The sequence below is a fragment of the Nicotiana tomentosiformis genome, chromosome 1, assembly GCF_000390325.3.
Source record: "Nicotiana tomentosiformis chromosome 1, ASM39032v3, whole genome shotgun sequence".
NCBI lineage: Eukaryota > Viridiplantae > Streptophyta > Magnoliopsida > Solanales > Solanaceae > Nicotiana > Nicotiana tomentosiformis.
The window spans coordinates 58968684-58987496 of record NC_090812.1 but is presented as its reverse complement, the minus strand read 5'-3'; the positions used below and the strand labels follow the sequence as shown (position 1 = coordinate 58987496).

The 18813-nt window shown below is 35.9% G+C and overlaps 2 protein-coding genes and 1 pseudogene across 2 annotated transcripts; 2 read left to right on the top strand and 1 right to left on the bottom strand.

Annotated features, from left to right (window-relative positions):
* The first annotated feature begins 325 nt into the window (after positions 1 to 325).
* LOC138906616 (secreted RxLR effector protein 161-like) lies at positions 326 to 1033 on the top strand. The gene has a single exon (XM_070195792.1). It carries the CDS (start codon positions 326 to 328, stop codon positions 1031 to 1033), a length of 708 nt encoding a protein of 235 aa, XP_070051893.1.
* A 6757-nt stretch (positions 1034 to 7790) lies between these two features.
* Positions 7791 to 9937, top strand: LOC104097605 (nicotinamidase 1-like; annotated as a pseudogene).
* Positions 9938 to 10382: 445 nt separating this feature from the next.
* On the bottom strand, positions 10383 to 18599 carry LOC104097606 (protein EXECUTER 1, chloroplastic). The gene is made up of 12 exons (XM_009604188.4): positions 17966 to 18599; positions 15766 to 15882; positions 14963 to 15028; positions 14473 to 14579; positions 13663 to 13744; positions 12286 to 12990; positions 12086 to 12209; positions 11764 to 11933; positions 11291 to 11365; positions 11033 to 11125; positions 10789 to 10935; positions 10383 to 10622 (listed from the first exon to the last, which is right to left on the bottom strand). Exons 1-11 carry the CDS (start codon positions 18425 to 18427, stop codon positions 10843 to 10845), a joined length of 2094 nt encoding a protein of 697 aa, XP_009602483.1. The 5' UTR covers positions 18428 to 18599; the 3' UTR covers positions 10383 to 10622; positions 10789 to 10842.
* Between the last annotated feature and the right edge of the window lie 214 nt (positions 18600 to 18813).

Sequence of the window (18813 nt, the reverse complement as noted above, 5' to 3'; positions counted from 1 at the left end):
GTCTTGTGTCTATAAGAAGTGGGATGGAGATAAAATTATATTTTTGGTTTTGTACGTAGATGATATTTTGCTCATAGAAAATAATGTGAGCATGTTGAATTCTATAAAGGAATGGTTGTCCTCACGTTTCGATATGAAAGATTTGGGACAGGCGGCACATATCCTTGGGATCAAGCTTATGCGAGATCCCAAGCGAAGGATATTAGGCTTATCCCAAGCACTTTATATTGATACTATTCTCACCAGGTTTAGCATGTAATATTCCAAGAAAAGTTTTCTCCCTTTTAGATATGGAATCTCTCTGTCAAAAAATCAGTCCCAAAAAATGACTGATGAGATAAAAAAGATGAAGGCAGTCCCTTATGCTTCTGCTGTAGGGAGTCTCGTGTATGCTATGCTATGTACTAGACCTGATATCTGCTTTGTTGTTGGTATGGTTAGTAGATTTCAGTCTAACCCTGGACGAGAACACTGGACTGTCGTTAAACGTATAATCATGTACTTGAAAAGGACTAGGGATTATATGTTGGTTTATCACTCAGGTGATCTTGCACCCATTGGCTATACTGATTCAGATTTCCAGTCAGATAGAGATTCTAGAAAATCTATCTCAGGATATGTTTTTACCATAGAAGGTGGAGCCATAAGTTGGAGGAGCATCAAGCAATCATGTATTGCTGATTCCACCATGGAAGCTGAATATGTGGCTGCATCTGAGGCAGCTAAAGAGGTTGTTTGGTTCGGGAACTTTCTAAAAGAACTTAATGTAGTTCCTTCGGTTCAAGCGCCGATTGTACTTTATTGTGACAATAGTGGTGCAGTTGCAAACTCGAAGGAACCAAGAAGCCATAAAAGAAGTAAGCATATTGAGCGTAAATATCACTTAATTCGGGACATAACTCAGAGAGGTGATGCAAGAGTGTTGAAAATTGCGTCAGAGGACAATTTGGCAGACCCGTCTACAAAGAGCTTGCCACAGAAGATTTTTGACAAGCATGTAGAAGGAATTGGTGTTAGAGTAGTAGACGCATGATTATGAGTCTAAGTGGGAGATTGTTGGGATATATTGTTAACCATACGGTTTAGACATAATATTTTGTTTAATTTTTTATGCAACAATTATTTATTTAATTTATTAAATTCAATAAAGTACCTTTTTAAATAGATCATTTGTTACATGCGTGTCCTTTTAGTTATGTAGTAGACATTTTAGTGTATAGAGTCTTAGCTCATGCACAGAAGATTAAATTGTCGGTTCACATAATTAATAAACTATGTTCACAATCAAAGATATTATTGGACAAAATATCTTGATGATTCTAGCACAAGATTATAGTATAATTTGTCTTGATTATGGGAGTGGTTTTACTCCAACTTCTTGTGCTAGTATACTTAGTGTATATTGAACGGACCAAGTAGATAAAAGATATTTTTGTACTGAATATATATAAAATATTGTCTCTAATTCATTAAAATGAGCTTATACTCCTAGTCTTGATATAATTATTATGATCAATGTGATTTGTTTATTGTTTTGATTTATCAAAAGGTACAACTCTATTCAGAGTTAGTGTATGCCTAATAGATTGGACAATAACGAATAACATTTGTGAAATAATAATTAGTTGATAGAATTCATGACTCGGTTTTGAGTTTGATGATACCCCTTTCATGTAAGCTTATAAGTTTTCATGTGAAAACCCAGCCGGTAAATTTTGTATCCGTCACATGAAATAGTTTAAGCGGAATTATAAAAGCATTTAATTAGTTTAATTAGTTGATTAAATTAAATTTTCAGTGATTTAATTTAATTAACTGATATTTGGGATCTTAACATGGGGAGTTAAAATAAGTGTTAGTAAATTTTCATGAATTAGAGAAAATATTTTATATATATTCAATACAAAAATATCTTTTCTCTACTTGGTCCGTTTAATATACACTAAGTATACTAGCACAAGAAATTGGAGTAAAACCACTCCCATAATTAAGACAAACTATACTATAATCTTGTGTTACAATCATCAATATATTTTGTCCAATAATATCTTTGATTGTGAACATAGTTTATTAATTATGTGAACCGACAATTTAATCTTCTGTGCATGAGCTAAGACTCTATATACTAAATTGTCTACTACATAACTAAAAGGACACACATGTAACAAATGATCTATTTAAAAAGGTACTTTATTGAATTGAATAAATTAAATAAATAATTATTTCATAAAGAATTAAACAAAATACTATGTCTAAAACGCATGGTTAACAGTATATCCCAACTACAGAAAACCCAAAGGGTACAAGCATATTCCAACACTTGTTTAACCATTCGGCCGAGCCGATTAATCCGAATTTTCAGAACTCAAATTCTAGTCGAGGGCGGAGGGATCTCAAGTCTCTACTATTTCCAAATTACTTACGTGAGTTGAAAACCGAGCAGCATGTTCCATCAATCGTGCTCATGGCTCGATATCGTTCTGCATTTCTTTTCTTTTTCCTTTCCAATGACTGCTGCTCTCTTCTATCCCTCGTTCCTATATATTAATTCAAGAGCGCAATTAGGAAGCCCTAATAACGACTTTTCCTTTTCTATCAGGGATTCCTTTTACTAATTCCAATATTAGCTCTATTTAATTACCTTTTCTTATATTAATAATAATTCTTTCATTGTTTCGAAAATAAATGACAAGCTAATTGATAATTTTGCCAGTGGGTATAATTAACTTAGTTTGTTATCATGACACCATATCTGTAACATTCTAATAATAGATGGTTGTCGATTGACCTAAAGTGCAAAACTTTTCGGAACGATTAGTAGCAACTTTTAAACTTTAAAATATGAATTATTGAGTAAACAATCAACACTCAACCGCGAGTGATTAGTTCTAAATTAGTAATAAGCAACATGAAACCATTATATTCGTTCCCCTTTATTTAGGCTTATTTTGTTTTAATACTAACAATTTGCCTTTTATTCTAAATAAGTATCTGCTTATTTTATTTTAAAACTTAATAATTCATTTTTTCGTGCCAAAGCCTAATCTTAACATCTAAAAGTAACATTTCCGCACTGTATAAAATAACCAAGAAAAAACTACCCCCCTCCCCCCAAAAAAAAAAAATTAGCTTTTCAAAATTCTAATTTTCATGATATTTTTGTACAAATATCGTATATCATATCAAATACCGATTTTCTTAAATGCATACTGATACGTATTGAAAATTAAAAGATCAAATATCATACCGAAATTACTTAGTCTCGATTCGTATTTACCAAAGTATGCACCCCAGTATGCGGTGATTATAGTAAGAAAATTTATACTAACTAATTTTACAAACAAAAGAAGAAAAGGGTTGACAAACGTTGATCAAAAGAGGTAAAAAAGATAATTCAGGAATGCAAGTCCCTTTGGCAGAATTAAGAGTAGCAAGTGGGTCGGTTCGGGACCGCGATCCAAACGGGCCTAACGGGCCAGGATCGGTAGATGTGGGCATGGGCCGGTCTCGTGGACCGGTTCTTGACTTTGAACCGTTAGGACCGGGACCGTTTGACCTACCAAGGGACCGAACTGGTCTCTTGGCGGGACAAACTGTCCCAACGGTAAATTTTTTTTAAAAAAAAGAGCCGTTTGGAAACTTTAAAAAATAGCCATTTTGGCTGTCAAAAATAGTCGTTGGTTATTTAGAAAATAACCATTTAAATTAACCCCACAACTTTGTTTTAACACCAAACTTTTTATAATTACACTTTTTCCTTATTTTCAACTATAAATACTCCCTCATTCTTTCATTCTTTCATTTTTTCTTACAAAATCAATATCAATCTATCACAATCTCTCTCTAATTTTCTTCTATATTTGGTACTATTGCTTACTATTGTTATAATTTGTGAAAAAATTGTGAAGTTGGTGAATTGAAGTATTCAAGTCTTCAACGATAATCAATTTTCAACAAGTTGTTCGTCAATTCGGTAAACTCGTTCCAACTCTTAAGTCTTAATATTATAGTTTTTGTTTGTTTTATTTATTTACTACTACTTGATTAATTAAGATGGCTTCCTTAAAAAATTATTTTTCCAAAAATAAGAATAAGGGAAAATCCAAGAGTGGCGAATCTAGTGGTATTGTTGTTCCTCATCCCTTGCCCCCGGCTCCTCGAACCAAACCCCATATCCGTCCTACACCTGTTATTCTTGATACCGATAATAGTTTATTACAATTTACCGATAGTCAATTTTACCATAATATTGTACCCGGTGAACAATTAGACCATGAATTAATGAATGCTCTTTATTCTACTAATTATAATACTATTGATGAAAATGATGATGAGGAAATTGATCTTGATGAAACTCAACCGGATGATGATACACCCACTAGTCATGCTCCTGATGTTAACCCAACTAGTGATAACCCTGCTAATCCAAATGATGACCCATCTGATACTCCTGTTACTGTCCCTACTTTTTCTAGACAACCTACAAAACGGACGAAAACATCTTATGTTTGGCCATTTTTTACACAACTAGTTCCACAAAATAAGGCTATGTGTAAAACTTGTGGTATTGAGTTAGCTTTTAAATATGCTGCTGGATCGCGGGGAGGGGGGGAGGGAACTTTGGCTAAACACATAAAAAAAATACCCTAGAGATAGAATAAAATATGAACGTCTAAAGGTTTTGGCCGAGGGGAGAAGTATACCTAGTCCTAGTCAGGGTGACCTAGTACCGGTTCAAATCAATTTCAGTCGGGAATTAACACCATTACCGGTGATATTTTATATTATGATCCAAAAAACGATCGGGAAGAATTGGAAAAAATGGTAAATGTTATGTGCTTACGCTCTTAACTGGCTTTTTTATTCAAACCGTAGAAGTAGACTTAGAGAATATTTTAAAAGATGCGATGAATTTGGCCTAAGAGAAAGAAAGGTTCCTAAACCTTGTCCAACTAGATGGAATTATATGTATGAAAGTTTGGTTGTTGCATATGAATATAGAAACCCCATAAACTCAACGTTTAATGCACATGTAAGTGATGATGATGAGCACCTTACGAATGCGGATTGGGCTAATGTTAAAATGCTTGTTGATTTTTTAGAAAAATTTTATATTGCTACAAATGAATTTTCTGGGCAATATTATCCTACTATTTTCAACTGTTTAGTTTATATTGCAGAACTTGCAAATTTGTTTACTCATTTTTCAGAGGGTGGAAAAATTCATAAACTTGCTATTGATTCTATGAGAAAAAAGTTTTAAAAATATTTTTTCCCTATTCCCCCTATTTATGGTGTTGCTTCTTTGTTAAATCCTTATATGAAATTTGAAGGTCCTCAATTTTGGTATGAAATTATTTATAATGGTTTAGCACTTGAAGATGTTGAGTTGGTTGGACTTCCGGAAGCAATAGCCTCAATTAGAATAAATGCTCAAACTATTTATAATGCTTATCAAGTTGCATTAAATCATGCTAGACCAAATGTTCCAACTCCTTCTTCTTCTGATTCTCAATCATCTAAAAGAACTGTGGGAGTAAGAGCACTTAGTGCTTGGGCGGGGTTTAGGGGTTCTCAAGGTTCTAGTAGTAATGATTTTTCACAACTAAATGAGCTTGAAGTTTATTTGTCGCAATAAATTGAGGAAGTGAATTCCGACGGCACCTTTAATCTTTTACAATGGTGGAAGGACAAAGAAAAATACTTTCCGGTTCTTTCAAGGATGGCCCGAAATATTTTAACTATTCAAGCTTCAACAGTGGCATCGGAGAGCGCTTTCAGTCAAGCAAGACTTCAATTCGGTGATTATAGAGCGTCTATGAGGGAGAGTTTGGAAAAATCAATACTTTTTAGAGATTGAATTTGTTCGGAAAGAAAAAATTTTGAACTTGTTGAATCATAACCAGAGGAAGACGAAGCTTACGAAGAACTGCTAGCTGAACTTGCAGAGGATGTTGCTTCGCCCGACAATGGAAGCGGCGATGACCAAGCTACTTTTCCGCCACCACCAACAGAAATTCCTTCGAACCTTGAAGGATTTATGAAGTTTGTAAGAGATATCATGTATCTTATATGAACAAAAATTAGTATGTATTATGTAACTTGTATTTTGGCACATCTTGATTAGTTTCTTTTTCTTCTCAATGGTGGTATTAACACCTTGTTGTGCTCATTCCATAGGGAGGAGGAAGACTAAGAAAGATATTGTCATATTTTTTTAATGCTATAATAAAATTACAAGGCATTGCTTTGAATATCTCTTTACAATATTTTTTTCTTTAAATTTTGAATTAAAAAGTTTAGGTCACAATTCTATAATAAAATTTACAAGGCATTGCCTTAGATATTTTTTTTTACATCTTTTTGTCTCTAATTTTAATTTTATTTTTTTAAAAAAAATTAATATTTTAGCCGTTGGGCCCACTTAGCCCATTTAGTCCGCGGGCCTAGTCCGTTTAGTCTGGGACCATGAGTTCGTGGGCCCGATCCCGGGTCGGTTCCTAGAAAAAGACTATTTAGCCCGGGATCGTTTGGCCTGTTTAGTTAGGGACTGGACCGGGACCAGGACCGTTTGGACCGCCCACTTGGCCCGTTTAGGGCCCGGACCGGCCCACATGCCACCCCTAGGCAGAATTAACGACTGTTATATTTTTTGAATATTTGCATATGAATTTAATTAGAGGTTGAGAATAAAGGTAAAGGGTTAGGTAGTCGAGCGTTGTCCTTGTTTGTAATAGTAGCTTTAATACATGAGTTAGTGTCATTTGTGTATTTTCGTATTTCTTAACTTCAGTTATTACTTATTGTTGCTTTCGTTTCGATTTTCTAATTGCAGTACCTATTGTTAGTTTTGTATTTTCGCTTCGGTTTCCTAATTGGTGTGCTTGTTGTTGCCCTTCCTTTTACCTTTCCTAAACTGAGGGCGTACTAGAAACAGTCTTTCTGCCTTCTTGAAGGTAGGGGTAAGGTCTGCGTATTACACACTACCCTCCTCAGACCTCACTTGTGGGATTATACTGGGTTTGTTGTTGTTGTTGTTGTTGTTTGTAATTGATTTAATTAAAGTTGGATTCTTAATTTGGAGTTGAAATGAGAGTTTTCGTATGACCCTTTCTTCTATTCATTTTAAAAATGTATGCATGAGATCTCTAGACTTGAAAGCGTATCAAAAAGTCAAACAAGCCTCCATTCCGAACTAGTTTAGATCAGTAATATGAATTGTGTATAATTTAATTATAATACTATACACAATTTAGACGTGAATTGTAGTGTGTGTGTTACAGTGAACGAAGGGTGAGCGCTATTTCTCCTTTTACTTTAATTTCTCCTCCTAATTATTTTTCAGATAAATAGAGCTAAAAGATTATGTCTCCCAGCCACGAGAATAATAAATGTACTATTATCTTTTTTGAATATTTATAGAAGAATTTAACTATAGTTGGATTCTTAATTTAGAATTGAAATGAGAGTTAAAATGACTCTTTCTTTTATATGAGACTTGAAAGCGTATCAAACAATCAAGCCTGCCTTAATTCCGAACTAATTGGATCAGTTATACGAATCATGTATATTCATTTTTAATTCAAATTCAAATCATTATAGTACTAAACAATTTAGACATGAAAACGTGTCACAAAATGTTTTTAAGTTCAAAATATGTCATTTTAAAAAATCCCCATAAATGCAAAAGGCAGCACGCATCCTAGCAAAATTAAGTTGGCTTATAGTGGAAAAGTCAGCCTACTTTAGATAAATATCAGCATAGTGGTGGGACAACGTAATTAGACTAATCTTAGATAATCATTCAGTATTCTAATAAATATCAATCTATAACCCTTTCCAACAATAAGAAAATTTTTAACTTGGAAAGAACAAAGATGGTAATAAAAACAATAGATATTTTGAAGAATGAAATTCCCATAGAGGAGGAATCACTGATCATCACTGAAGATGTGAAAGCTGGTCTTGTTCTTGTGGATATCATCAATGGCTTTTGCACTGTTGGAGCTGGAAATCTGGTTCATAAACTTGCTCTCTATTTTAGCTCCATATCTCTTTAATTTGTTCTAGCTATAGCTACTTGCCCAATTTGTTTAATTGAATTTTCTTGTTAATTATAGGCACCAAGAGAGCCAAACAGGCAGATCTCTGAAATGATTGAGGAATCAAAAAGGCTGGCTAGATTGTTCTGTGACAAGAAATGGCCTATTCTTGCCTTTCTTGATTCACACCAACCTCTCACAAACTTGAACACCCTTATCCTCCTCACTGTATCACTGGCACTGATGAATCCAATTTGGTTCCTGGTATTATCTGCTTACTAGCTAAGGACTATAGCTTAGTTCAAGTTTAATTTCTATACACCGAATCAAAAAGATTGACACAATTTATTTATTAGTCTCTTTCGAAAAGATTAACACCTTTCAATATTTTCTTAATAAGAATCATTTATAACCATACAAGTAATATAACAGGTTTGAGACCACAAGTTTCAAAAATTTTACAGTCACACAAATGTTATACTTTATTTAATACCACATATAAGTCTTTTTCTTTTTTATTAAATCAGGTCAAACCAAGACAATTGTTTTTTAAAAGGAGGGAGTAATACTTACAGTATAAGATATCTAAAAGATAACTATAAAGTAACCACCATAAAAAAGTAAGAATTAGTAACTAGGAAAATCACACTATCATCGGTGTATATAAGTTAAAGTCTAATAATATTCTGAGATTTAGAAACTATACAAAAAGTTATAGATACAACGTATGAAATTGCAGCAGTATTCATCTGACGATATTACAGTATTTGAAGTCAAGTTATGGTCTTATTTGTACTGATTGTTGGATGATTTACCCACCTGTGCAGCACTAAGATGGTTGGAGAAGGAACAAAACGTAACAATCAGGCGTAAAGATTGCTACGATGGCTATATTGGTTCTTTTCAGGAGGATGGCTCTAATGTATTTGTTGATTGGGTGAAAAACAACAAAATTCAAACTGTATGCTCCCTTTTTTGCTTCTCTACAACTTCTTCCTACTGGATAGTCATTAACATATTCATGTTCATATGGTTGAAGAATATTGACTGACTTTTTGTTTATTTGTACCAAGTTGTTGGTTGTAGGGGTATGTACAGACATTTGTGTGCTGGATTTCGTTTGCTCTACATTATCAGCTAAGAACCGCGGTTTCCTCAATCCTTTGGAACAAGTAGTAGTTTACTCTAAAGGATGTGCCACTTTTGATTTTCCAGCCTCCATGGCAAGAAACAGCAAAGATATTTCACCACATCCTCAGGTGACTTATAACAAGTTAAGAATTTGCTGTTATGAAAGAAGAAAAAAAAGAGCAAATCGGTGCAATAAAATCCCGCTATGCGCTGGGTCCGAGAAAGTACCGGACCACAAGGATCTATTGTACGCACCCTTACCCAGCATTTCTACAAGAGGCTGTTTTCACAGCTCGAACCTGTGACCTTCTTGTCAAGAATTTGCTGTTATGATCTTGATTAAATTACACGGTGTCTTAATTTATTGTTTTGGGCGTGCAGGAGCTGATGCATCATGTAGGACTTTATATGGCGAAGGAAAGGGGTGCTAAAATAGCTAGAGAAGTCTCCTTCGACAGCTTGAAGAAACCATGATATATTGCAATCTTTAATTTGGTCACCTGTAATATTGAAAGGGTTCTGTATTTTCAGGAAATATGCAGCAGATGCTGATGGTTTGTGTGCTTCAGCAGTCTATGATTACAATAATGCTACAATATGAAATGCATGTATATACATATGAAAATAATAAGTTTGGATGTGCTCTATCCACTAGATCAACACCCAAGTTTTACTGGTACTAGAGTATAACCATGGATGCATGTTAATTGCTATGTATGCTGTGTCCATTGCATTGCCTTAATGAAATAGTGAAGGCTTTGATATATTGTATGTAGCTTTAACCATACAACATTGCCAAAATTTTGTATTGTTCATATCTCAGACTAGTGCAAGCATCCGGTGGTATCTGGTGAACATTTTCGTAATCAAATGGTGTCATTATCTGCCTGTGTTTGTTTACGAACCATACTTATCCATGTCTTTGTGATACACGCTCCAAAAGTATCCCGCTGATCGCAAGAACATTCTTTAGACTGCGAAAAACAATACCTAACCCAAAATGCATGAAATCTCAGAAGCAGCAGCTCAACAGACAATTCAAGTGCCATGGATCATGAAATCAGAACATTAAGATATTTGCCAATATACCATTCTATCTTGGGATTCTACTAGATAGAATAAAAATTGAGAGTTGTTGGGGTGCTAGCAACAAAACAGTACAACAACGACCATCAGGAGGAGGAGGGGGGGGGGGGGGGGGGTAAATAATACAAAAAAGAATAATAACATAAAGAGCATATGTACAAGCTAAGTGCCCAAGAAATCACCGGTAGGCCTGAACATTTGGTATATCAGGGAAATATTGGGGTCATCAACTCATAAATTGTTGGTTAGTTCCATACAATTTAAATGCTTAATGCTGACCACGAACGAATTGTTGAGTCTTCTCTTCATCAATTCTCTTTAGCTCAAACTGACAACGCTTCGTGGTAATAGATATCATGTTGACTGCAAAGGAACAGAGAAAGAAGCAATCATCTTATCATATTAGAGATCAAAGTGAGGTAGGATTAATCATACAGGTCCCTCAAAAAACACCCTTGTAATTCATCAGCTCTTCTCCTCCTGGTAACAAAAGAGCCAGTTTGGTAAGTAGAAGTGCCAAAGAGCATACCTACAAAGAACTGAACCAGGAACAAACAGCCACAAACTGTATGTACAGAGATGTTCACTCCTGCAGCCTAAGCCGATGGAAGAACACTAAGAAATGATATTCAGGGTCCCAGTAGACAAAACCCACAACAGGCCCTCCTTTAATGTACTGCATAATTCAACAGGAATAAGTTAAGAAAAATGTAGAGTATAAAGTGACAACAAAATAAATGTCAAAGGGCGCCATTATATAGAGAGCGGTAAACCTTTCCATCTAGGATAACCAGTTCACCATCAACCCATCTGGGTTTTCGAAAACCAGGCTCCGCCAGCCTTCCTTGTCCCCTGTATCGAGCAATCTGCATTGGCAATAGAGATAATATAGGCCTAAAATGTGAGAAATAGACCGATACATCATAAAATCCAGAGCTATGGATACTAAGTTAAGCAACCAAAAAGAAAGATGGGGAAAACAAATAATGGCAAGAAATAGTGCACAATCTAAACTCGCTAGAACTACTTACCACACCAAATTCTTCTGGAATAATCCCTTTATGTGGAAGTTGATATTTATTTCCAATTCTTGCGCGGAATGCTATCTGCAAATTAGAAAGAAAGGCATTAATGGCCGCACACCACTCCATCACACTCTCCCCCTCTCTATTTTCAAAAGCAAGGCAAGAAAAGTTTCTACGAGTACACGTACTAAAATGTACAAATGCAGGATACGAGACACTGTAGATTTTCACTCTCATTGCTCAACGGATTAGCAAAATACCTATTCGACTTAGGCATAGAAATCAGGGCTGCTTTTTATCCCCCTAGCTTATCATTCTTTCCCTAATCTCTACCACTCAGATACAGAGATGTCTACACTACAGCCAGAGTGAACGATCACAGCCATCCTAACTTATTTTAAAAGAAAAAAGCCCGAGTCTACCTCCAACAAATCTGTAGGCTAGATTATATGCACAACTTTAGAATCAAGTGAAGTTACCTCACCAGCTGGCACATAAGAATCTCCAGTTAATTTTACAGCTTCAACATACTCGTAAAACTCTAAACGTGAAGACTCCTTAGGGCTACCGTCTTCTTTCCACTGACCAAATCTTCGCCTAAGGTGGATGACTTCCGAAGTGTATAGACCATGAGCACCAATATATAATCCTGATAATGATTGACCGACTTAAGAATGAGAGTGAGTAGAAAAACAATGATGCTGCACTAGTTAAACAAGCATATGTTAACTAGAAAATGGAAAATCAGCAATCTAAACAGCAAGAGAACTAAAGGAGAGAAACAGATTGAAGATTGATCACCATTTAGTGGGTCCGGAGATGCTGAAATCTCAATGCGGTTAAAGGTGGTTGCTTTCGACAGTGGTTGACGATTTCGTGCCTGAGTAAGAGTGAGGCTGATCAACTCCCCCATATCTTTAAGGACCTGCATGTATCAAGAAAACTATTAAGAGAAGATTATAAACTTAGCAATTTGAATGACAATATAAAAGAGTTCTGACCTTCATAGGTATTTTCCCCTTGCCGATGAACTTTGCAAGATCAAGCATCACATGATCCAAGCTACGTTGACCTTGGAGCCTAGCTTTTTTATCTGGGGGAGATTGTCCACTACCAGAGGAATTGCGTCTGTTCTCATCTTCCTCTATACTGAAAGTAAATGACAGGTGACCCTTCTTCTCTAGCCTTGCCGGTACTCGAAGCAGGTCTTTATGCTGTACACCACTTGAAGTATTTTGCATAAGACCACCAACAACCACCCTAACCGCAATTTGGCTCTGCTCTTCACCATCACTAACCCCATTGTCTGTATCCAATTCAATCACATTCTGCTCTCCATCTTTTTCCACCTTAATTTCATCTTCATCGTCCACACTGTCTAAATCAAAGTCCTTTTCTTCATCTTCATCTTCCTCATCCATTATTTGCTCAATGACCTTTGATATTAGATCTCTATCTACCTTCCCTGGAGCTGTCACTTTTAAAACCTTGACCTGTACCCCCGGAATCATGTCTCTCAATGCGTTCTGAAAGCCAAAATCATCATCCCTATCTTCACCATCTTCCTCAGCATCTGAGATTTTATCGAACATATCACTTTTGTTTTCAGTGGGACTAAGAGTGTCCAAGTTACTAAGAGCACCAGGTAGCTTTGAAGAAGGAAGAGGTAAATCTTGCTGAACTGGCTTTCTCTTCAAGTAAACAGCCTGGAATCACGTGGATCACGAAGATTTTTAAATATTATTGGAAGGAAAAGGACTTCTATTATAAAGCGAGGACCAAAACCATCTTTAATTAAATATATCTTCATACTTTGGCATGCTTAAAAAAGGTGCATAGATGAGGAGATGATGAGGAGATTCTGGTTCAATAAAACAGAACGGAGATGTACTTTTCTTTTTTTTTTGATATAGAAGGTGTACAATTTTTTCAGTTCTTTTTATCAAGTGCAACATCTTCAACGGAAAAAAACTTATAGAGCTGCCAGACCATCCATGACCTTTGCAAAGGCAGCCCTACATATAGGGAATGGTTCACAACCTGAGCAATCTTGTCTTCCCATGGGCCACACCAACATCATCACGTCTGAGCAATGATATTCTATGGTGACATTCATGTCTGTTAAATTGCAACATGCTGTAACTTAAAATGAAACAAGAACTACACCTCAATATCCTGTTAAAGTAGTTGAGGCGAGCTATATGAATCCTTAGTGTCCATTTTGCACTATTTGGGTTTCACCAAGCATTCACTATTCCGAATATTTCATCACAATTTGACTATTCATTTCCCATCTTCTGACCATAAGGTCCCATCCCACAGAGCATCTATGGAAGATGTCAACAAGTCAAAAGAAAGTATGTGAGCTAGAAAGATACCTGTTGCCTGTATTCGCCTTTATAATCCACTGTAAGAAATATTTCAAAAAGAGGGGCACCTTCCACACCCGAAGCGAGCTGGCTGTCAGTAGAATACATGAACCCAGTAAACCACATATCCTAACGGCAAAGTTTCTTGTTCACTTTTACTTAATAAGGTAAAAACAATAAAATAGCAATACGCCACCACACTAGCTTTTGTTACTAACTAGGACATAAAGCACATCAGAAAAGGCAACCACACCTTGCAAGACTCAGTTAGGAAAGGCTCAACACTTAGACTAGAAATTTATCTAACTTCAACATCAAAACAGCACCAACTGGTATATAAACTGCAGAGATTATACATATGGAAGAAAGGGGAGAAGACAGATTTACTAAATCATCTTTCAGTACGTTGTACAGTGGGTGAGAATATTTGGCGCATGTTAGGATTTCCGGAATACAGCGATATATAATGGAATCAATCCATGCACTTCTTATCTTATGCCAAGGCATAAGGATAAACAGAAGTTTTAATGGAAGGGTCAGAGAACTATCTCACGTCGTGATTTTGGTCAATTTGGGAAGAGAAATGATAGGTGTTGAGGATGATTCAGAAGCTTTTCATACGGTGAAAATAGTTGCATAACAGCCTCTTTCACTGGTGTAAGAAAGAGTTGATGGAAGGAGCTGCAGATTTGCAGTTTCTAGGCTTCCTTCCGTCTAACTGAGGTAAGATCCTACTTTTCATTTTTTATTTGTTTCAAGAGAACTGCACAAATTCAATTTGTCGAACTCAAACAAAACCCAGCAGAAACCTAGATATACCGCGGACTGTAACTTTTCGCCACATATCTTCCATGCTCAGCACTTATATGAATAATGCGGCCATATGGATAATTAACGTCTTCTGAAGTTCCAGCCCACCATCCAACCTACATAAACATAACAAAACATGTTACAAACTAGTACAACAAATATGAATTAATGACATGCTCTCAAGAAAATTTGCTAGCAAACTCAACACCCATGGTGGGATAGCTCAAGGAGCAAATAGTCAAAGACTTTGAAGAGACTGCTTGTTGAAAAAGATCGAAGTATATAGAGATGTCCTTATCCTATCCGGTTGGGATGGAAGTTTATATGAATGAATAACCCATAGGCGTAGAGCACATAAAGCATTGAAGAAACAGACCAAAAACAATTTTTTTGTTGCGAACAACACAGCTGCATATGACCATACCCACAAGAAAATGTTGAGAGGAAGCAATTGCAAGTACAAGATACCATAAATTCAGAATCCTGCAACTAAACTCACCAATCCTGTACCAGCATAATCACGCATAAATATTGCATCCTTGTACTGCTCTTCTTCAACAGCTTTCTGCATTTGACTCCAGAAAGTGAGTATCAATAAACAGTTTTTTTTTTTTTTCGACAAAGCGGTGGAATAAAATATTGTAAGATAAACAAGAAGATCATGGAGGCACAGAAGAAGAGCTTTCAATAAAAACCGAAGACTCAAACCAGAGACTAACGTTTGTGTACTGAACAATGAGTGACTCAACTTTCAATCATTAATTCTACATTCTCATCATTAGTAAAAATTAAGAAGTCTTATTTCCTTTCTTTATGTTTAAATGAAATTCAACTTCGAAGATTCCTAAATCTCAAATGTCTATCATTAGCTATACCTTGAGTGCCATGCTTCATTAAAATTTACAAGTAAAAAAAGTCAATAATTTTTGATGAAGTAATAAATTCTATTTTACCCTTACTTCATAAAAAATAGTACTGTAATAAATTTCATTGCAAGATAAAGAAAGTTACATAGATATGTTAAGTTTGAAAAAAAGAGATCACAGTTCGTATCATCGGAGGCTCGACACAATGGATGATGTTCCTTTTAAGTCACCAAAGCATCTATCATCCAGTCATGTGATCAACTCAATTTTAAGGCTAAATCAAGTTAATTAATAACCTCTAACTAAACAAGTGAAAAGGCAAAGAAATGCACACGCACATATTATATATGTATGCATATATATTTTGATAAGTAACACAAAGGAAGATGATATCACTGATACAATCAGAATAGCAGTACAAAACTACAAAACTTACATTTAGACGGGACATCACTCTTCCAACAATGTCTTTAGTAGCTGCAGCTGCAATGCCCACCTTGAGTTTAGCAGCATCTTCATAATCTTCTCTACTAATAGCATGAGCCAACTGTGACTGGTGAAATAACAGCTCCATTAAAATAGTAACAATAAAAGTATACTATGATTGAGCATAAATGTTTATATTTGTAATCTAATATAGGCCTCTTGCACGTCCAAACAAGTCAAGAACAAGATGATACGGCAAGATTTACAAGCTAAAAAACTGACAAAAAAAGTACAGTAAATTACCAAGAACCCTTTAATCTTTTGGTGCATTTGGAATGAAAGGAATCGCAGATGTTTCGATGGGATCTCAACTCCTAACAGTTCTCTTAAAGTTGTTTGTTTGAATAACTTATTTAGTTGGTTCAATCAGGCCCATGTAACTAGTGTTGAACTTTTCCTAGATTTTGACTGCTGCTTAGTTGTCCAGTAAGTTTCTTATATGAGCAGACACTTCCTTTTTGTTGTATAATTTTTTGCTATGCATCTTCTTGGTGCCATTTAATGAAATTCCCTTACTTCATCAAAAAAAAAAAAAGAACCCTTTAATTTGAGATGGTATTCACCTCAGGAACCATTATAGATTCACAAAAGACTTCCTTTGACCCTTTAATTTGAGATGGTATTCACCTCAGGAACCATTTTAGATTCACAAAAGACTTCCCTTGACCCTTTCAACTATTTCCCACGAGTAATCAATCAGCCAATCAAGACATTTTACACCTCAAACAGTTGGGTTGGGTTTATGAATCCTCTATAGCCACCATTCCGCTTTAGTCTTTACTTGGACTCATGTCATGTCAATACTAGATAATTTGTTTCTCAAGCAAAATAAGGGCTCTATAAATCTAACCAAACACCTGGCAAAAATATGTCTCTAACCAAACTCCTGGCAACACGCGGGACCTAATAGAAGGAACAATAACAGCTAAGCCTTAATCCCAACCAATTGTCATTGCTTATACATAATAATATTTTATTTTTTATTTTTTAGGATGGTGGTGTTCAGTGTTTAGAAAAGCGATTGCTTCGTCGCTTTAAGCGCGAAGCGACGCGACGCGACCCAGTGTCGCTTCTAGCTGCCTGAGGTGACTCGACCGAGGGAAGCGCACGCTTCAATGGAGGAATCGACGAAGCGAGGAAAGCGATGAAGCGATCGCTTCTATTAAAAAAGCGCAGAGGGCCCTTTTTTTTTTTAAAAAAAAAAAAAACTTTGGGTCTGTTTTTTTATTATACAAAACAGACCCCTAAATCGACAAAAAGACCCCTTCGACAAAACAGAACCCTTCGACAAAACAGAGACATCGATAAAACCTAGGGTTCTCGCCATTGCTGACCCCTTCTCCCTTCTCGCTCGCGGCTCGACCTGCTGACCATTTCTCCAATCCAGCTGTCCAGGTAATTTCTTCTTCTGCTTTCTTCTTCAGTTCTTCTCATTTTTTTCTTTTTTCTTTCTTCTTCTTCTTCTTTCTTTCTCCAGTCCAGAACATATTTTCTCATTTTCTTCTTTTTTCTTTTTTCTTTCTTCTTCAGTTCTTCTTTTTTAGAAAATTCATTATTATTATTATTATTATTTTTATATATATATATATATATATGTTATGTTTTAGTTTATTTGATTTTTTTAATGTGTATTTCAGTTTATAAAATTAATTATTATATGTATTTTCAGTTTATTTGTTTATGTATTTTCTTATATCTTAATAGGGATTTCAAAATGTCTCAAAGATCGAAAGAGAATTGCGCTTCACTTTAATAACACTAAGTTTTTTAAGAATTGCGCTTCACTTTAATAAAGCGTGCGCTTCGCTTTTGAAGCGAGGCGAGCCCTTGTCGCTTTTTTGCGCTTCTTCTCTTAAAAACACTGGGTGTTCAAGCCAACTTGTATTCCACCGGATACTTGCTACTTCCAACCAACACATGTATCGGGTAACTTAGTTAACCAAAGCTTAGGCAAATGGGTACGCAGATGGAAAAATGTTACCTAGTACTCATACAAAGATTGGTACTATACCAATACTAATACCATTACCACATATCACCTACTTTTAGATTTAATGGAACACTAGAAAATGATTTCCCAAGGTAATCAATGTTAACTTTCGCAGGGGAACAGAGTAACCTGGAAATGTTAATTAAAATAAAGATGGTACCTTTAAAACAGAAACCAAGCGTTCTTCCTCCTCAACCTCAGTGAAATGCTTTTTCCACCGTTCCCAATCCCATTCTTCGCCATCAACACACACTTCCTTCTCCGCACTACTCCTCTCAGCAAGCTCAGCTCCTTTGGACCAATTCACGTAATCATCGAACCTCTTCATCGCATTCCTAACAGCATCCTGAAACGCCAAGTCCCATCTCCAAGAAGAAGATGAAGAGCTGTTCTGAGAAGAAGCTGATGGAGACGGCTCAGCTGTCTCGCCATCGCCGGTGCCGTTCCGGCAACGGCAGCAGAAAGCTGAACCGGAAACCCTAGAGACGGAATGAGAGGTGGAAAAAGCCTGAGAAGTGAATGATGAAGATGAACGCTTCAATCGGGAGGTGAACTTAGGGTTTGAGAAGTTGAATTTGTGAGGGTTTACATCGAATGTCGGCGGCGGAGCAATCGACGCCATGACAAAGGCAAGATATTATGAGAATAACAACGTTGTTTCTTAATTTTTCTGAATTTCTGATAATCCAGAAGAGAACCCAAATATGGATTGCTATTTTAAGAAGAAGACGGGAAAACAAGAAATCGCAATGGAAAACAGAGTGAGGAATAAAATACATGGGGATAAGGATGTCGATTTTCTGACGTTGGACAAAGCCAATTGCAAGACTACACACTACAACCCCCCCCCCCCCCCCCCCCCCCCCACAACCTTACCAAGGGGTTCTGATTTTTTTGTTTTAAATCTTTTTATTTAGTACTATTTCCTATGTTAGTAAAGAGTAGTGTATTATATATGGCGGCTGTTTTTAGATGTCTAAATAATGAACCTTTTTACATTTGTCAAAT

Coding starts and splice junctions, on each gene's coding strand:
- LOC138906616 (XM_070195792.1), top strand. CDS start 326: ATGACTGATGAGATAAAAAAGATGAAGGCAGTCCCTTATGCTTCTGCT.
- LOC104097606 (XM_009604188.4), bottom strand. CDS start 18,427: ATGGCGTCGATTGCTCCGCCGCCGACATTCGATGTAAACCCTCACAAA. Junction 12,991..13,662: donor AAGGCGAATACAGGCAACAG/GTATCTTTCTAG, acceptor ACGTGATTCCAG/GCTGTTTACTTGAAGAGAAA. Junction 12,210..12,285: donor AGGGGAAAATACCTATGAAG/GTCAGAACTCTT, acceptor TGATACATGCAG/GTCCTTAAAGATATGGGGGA.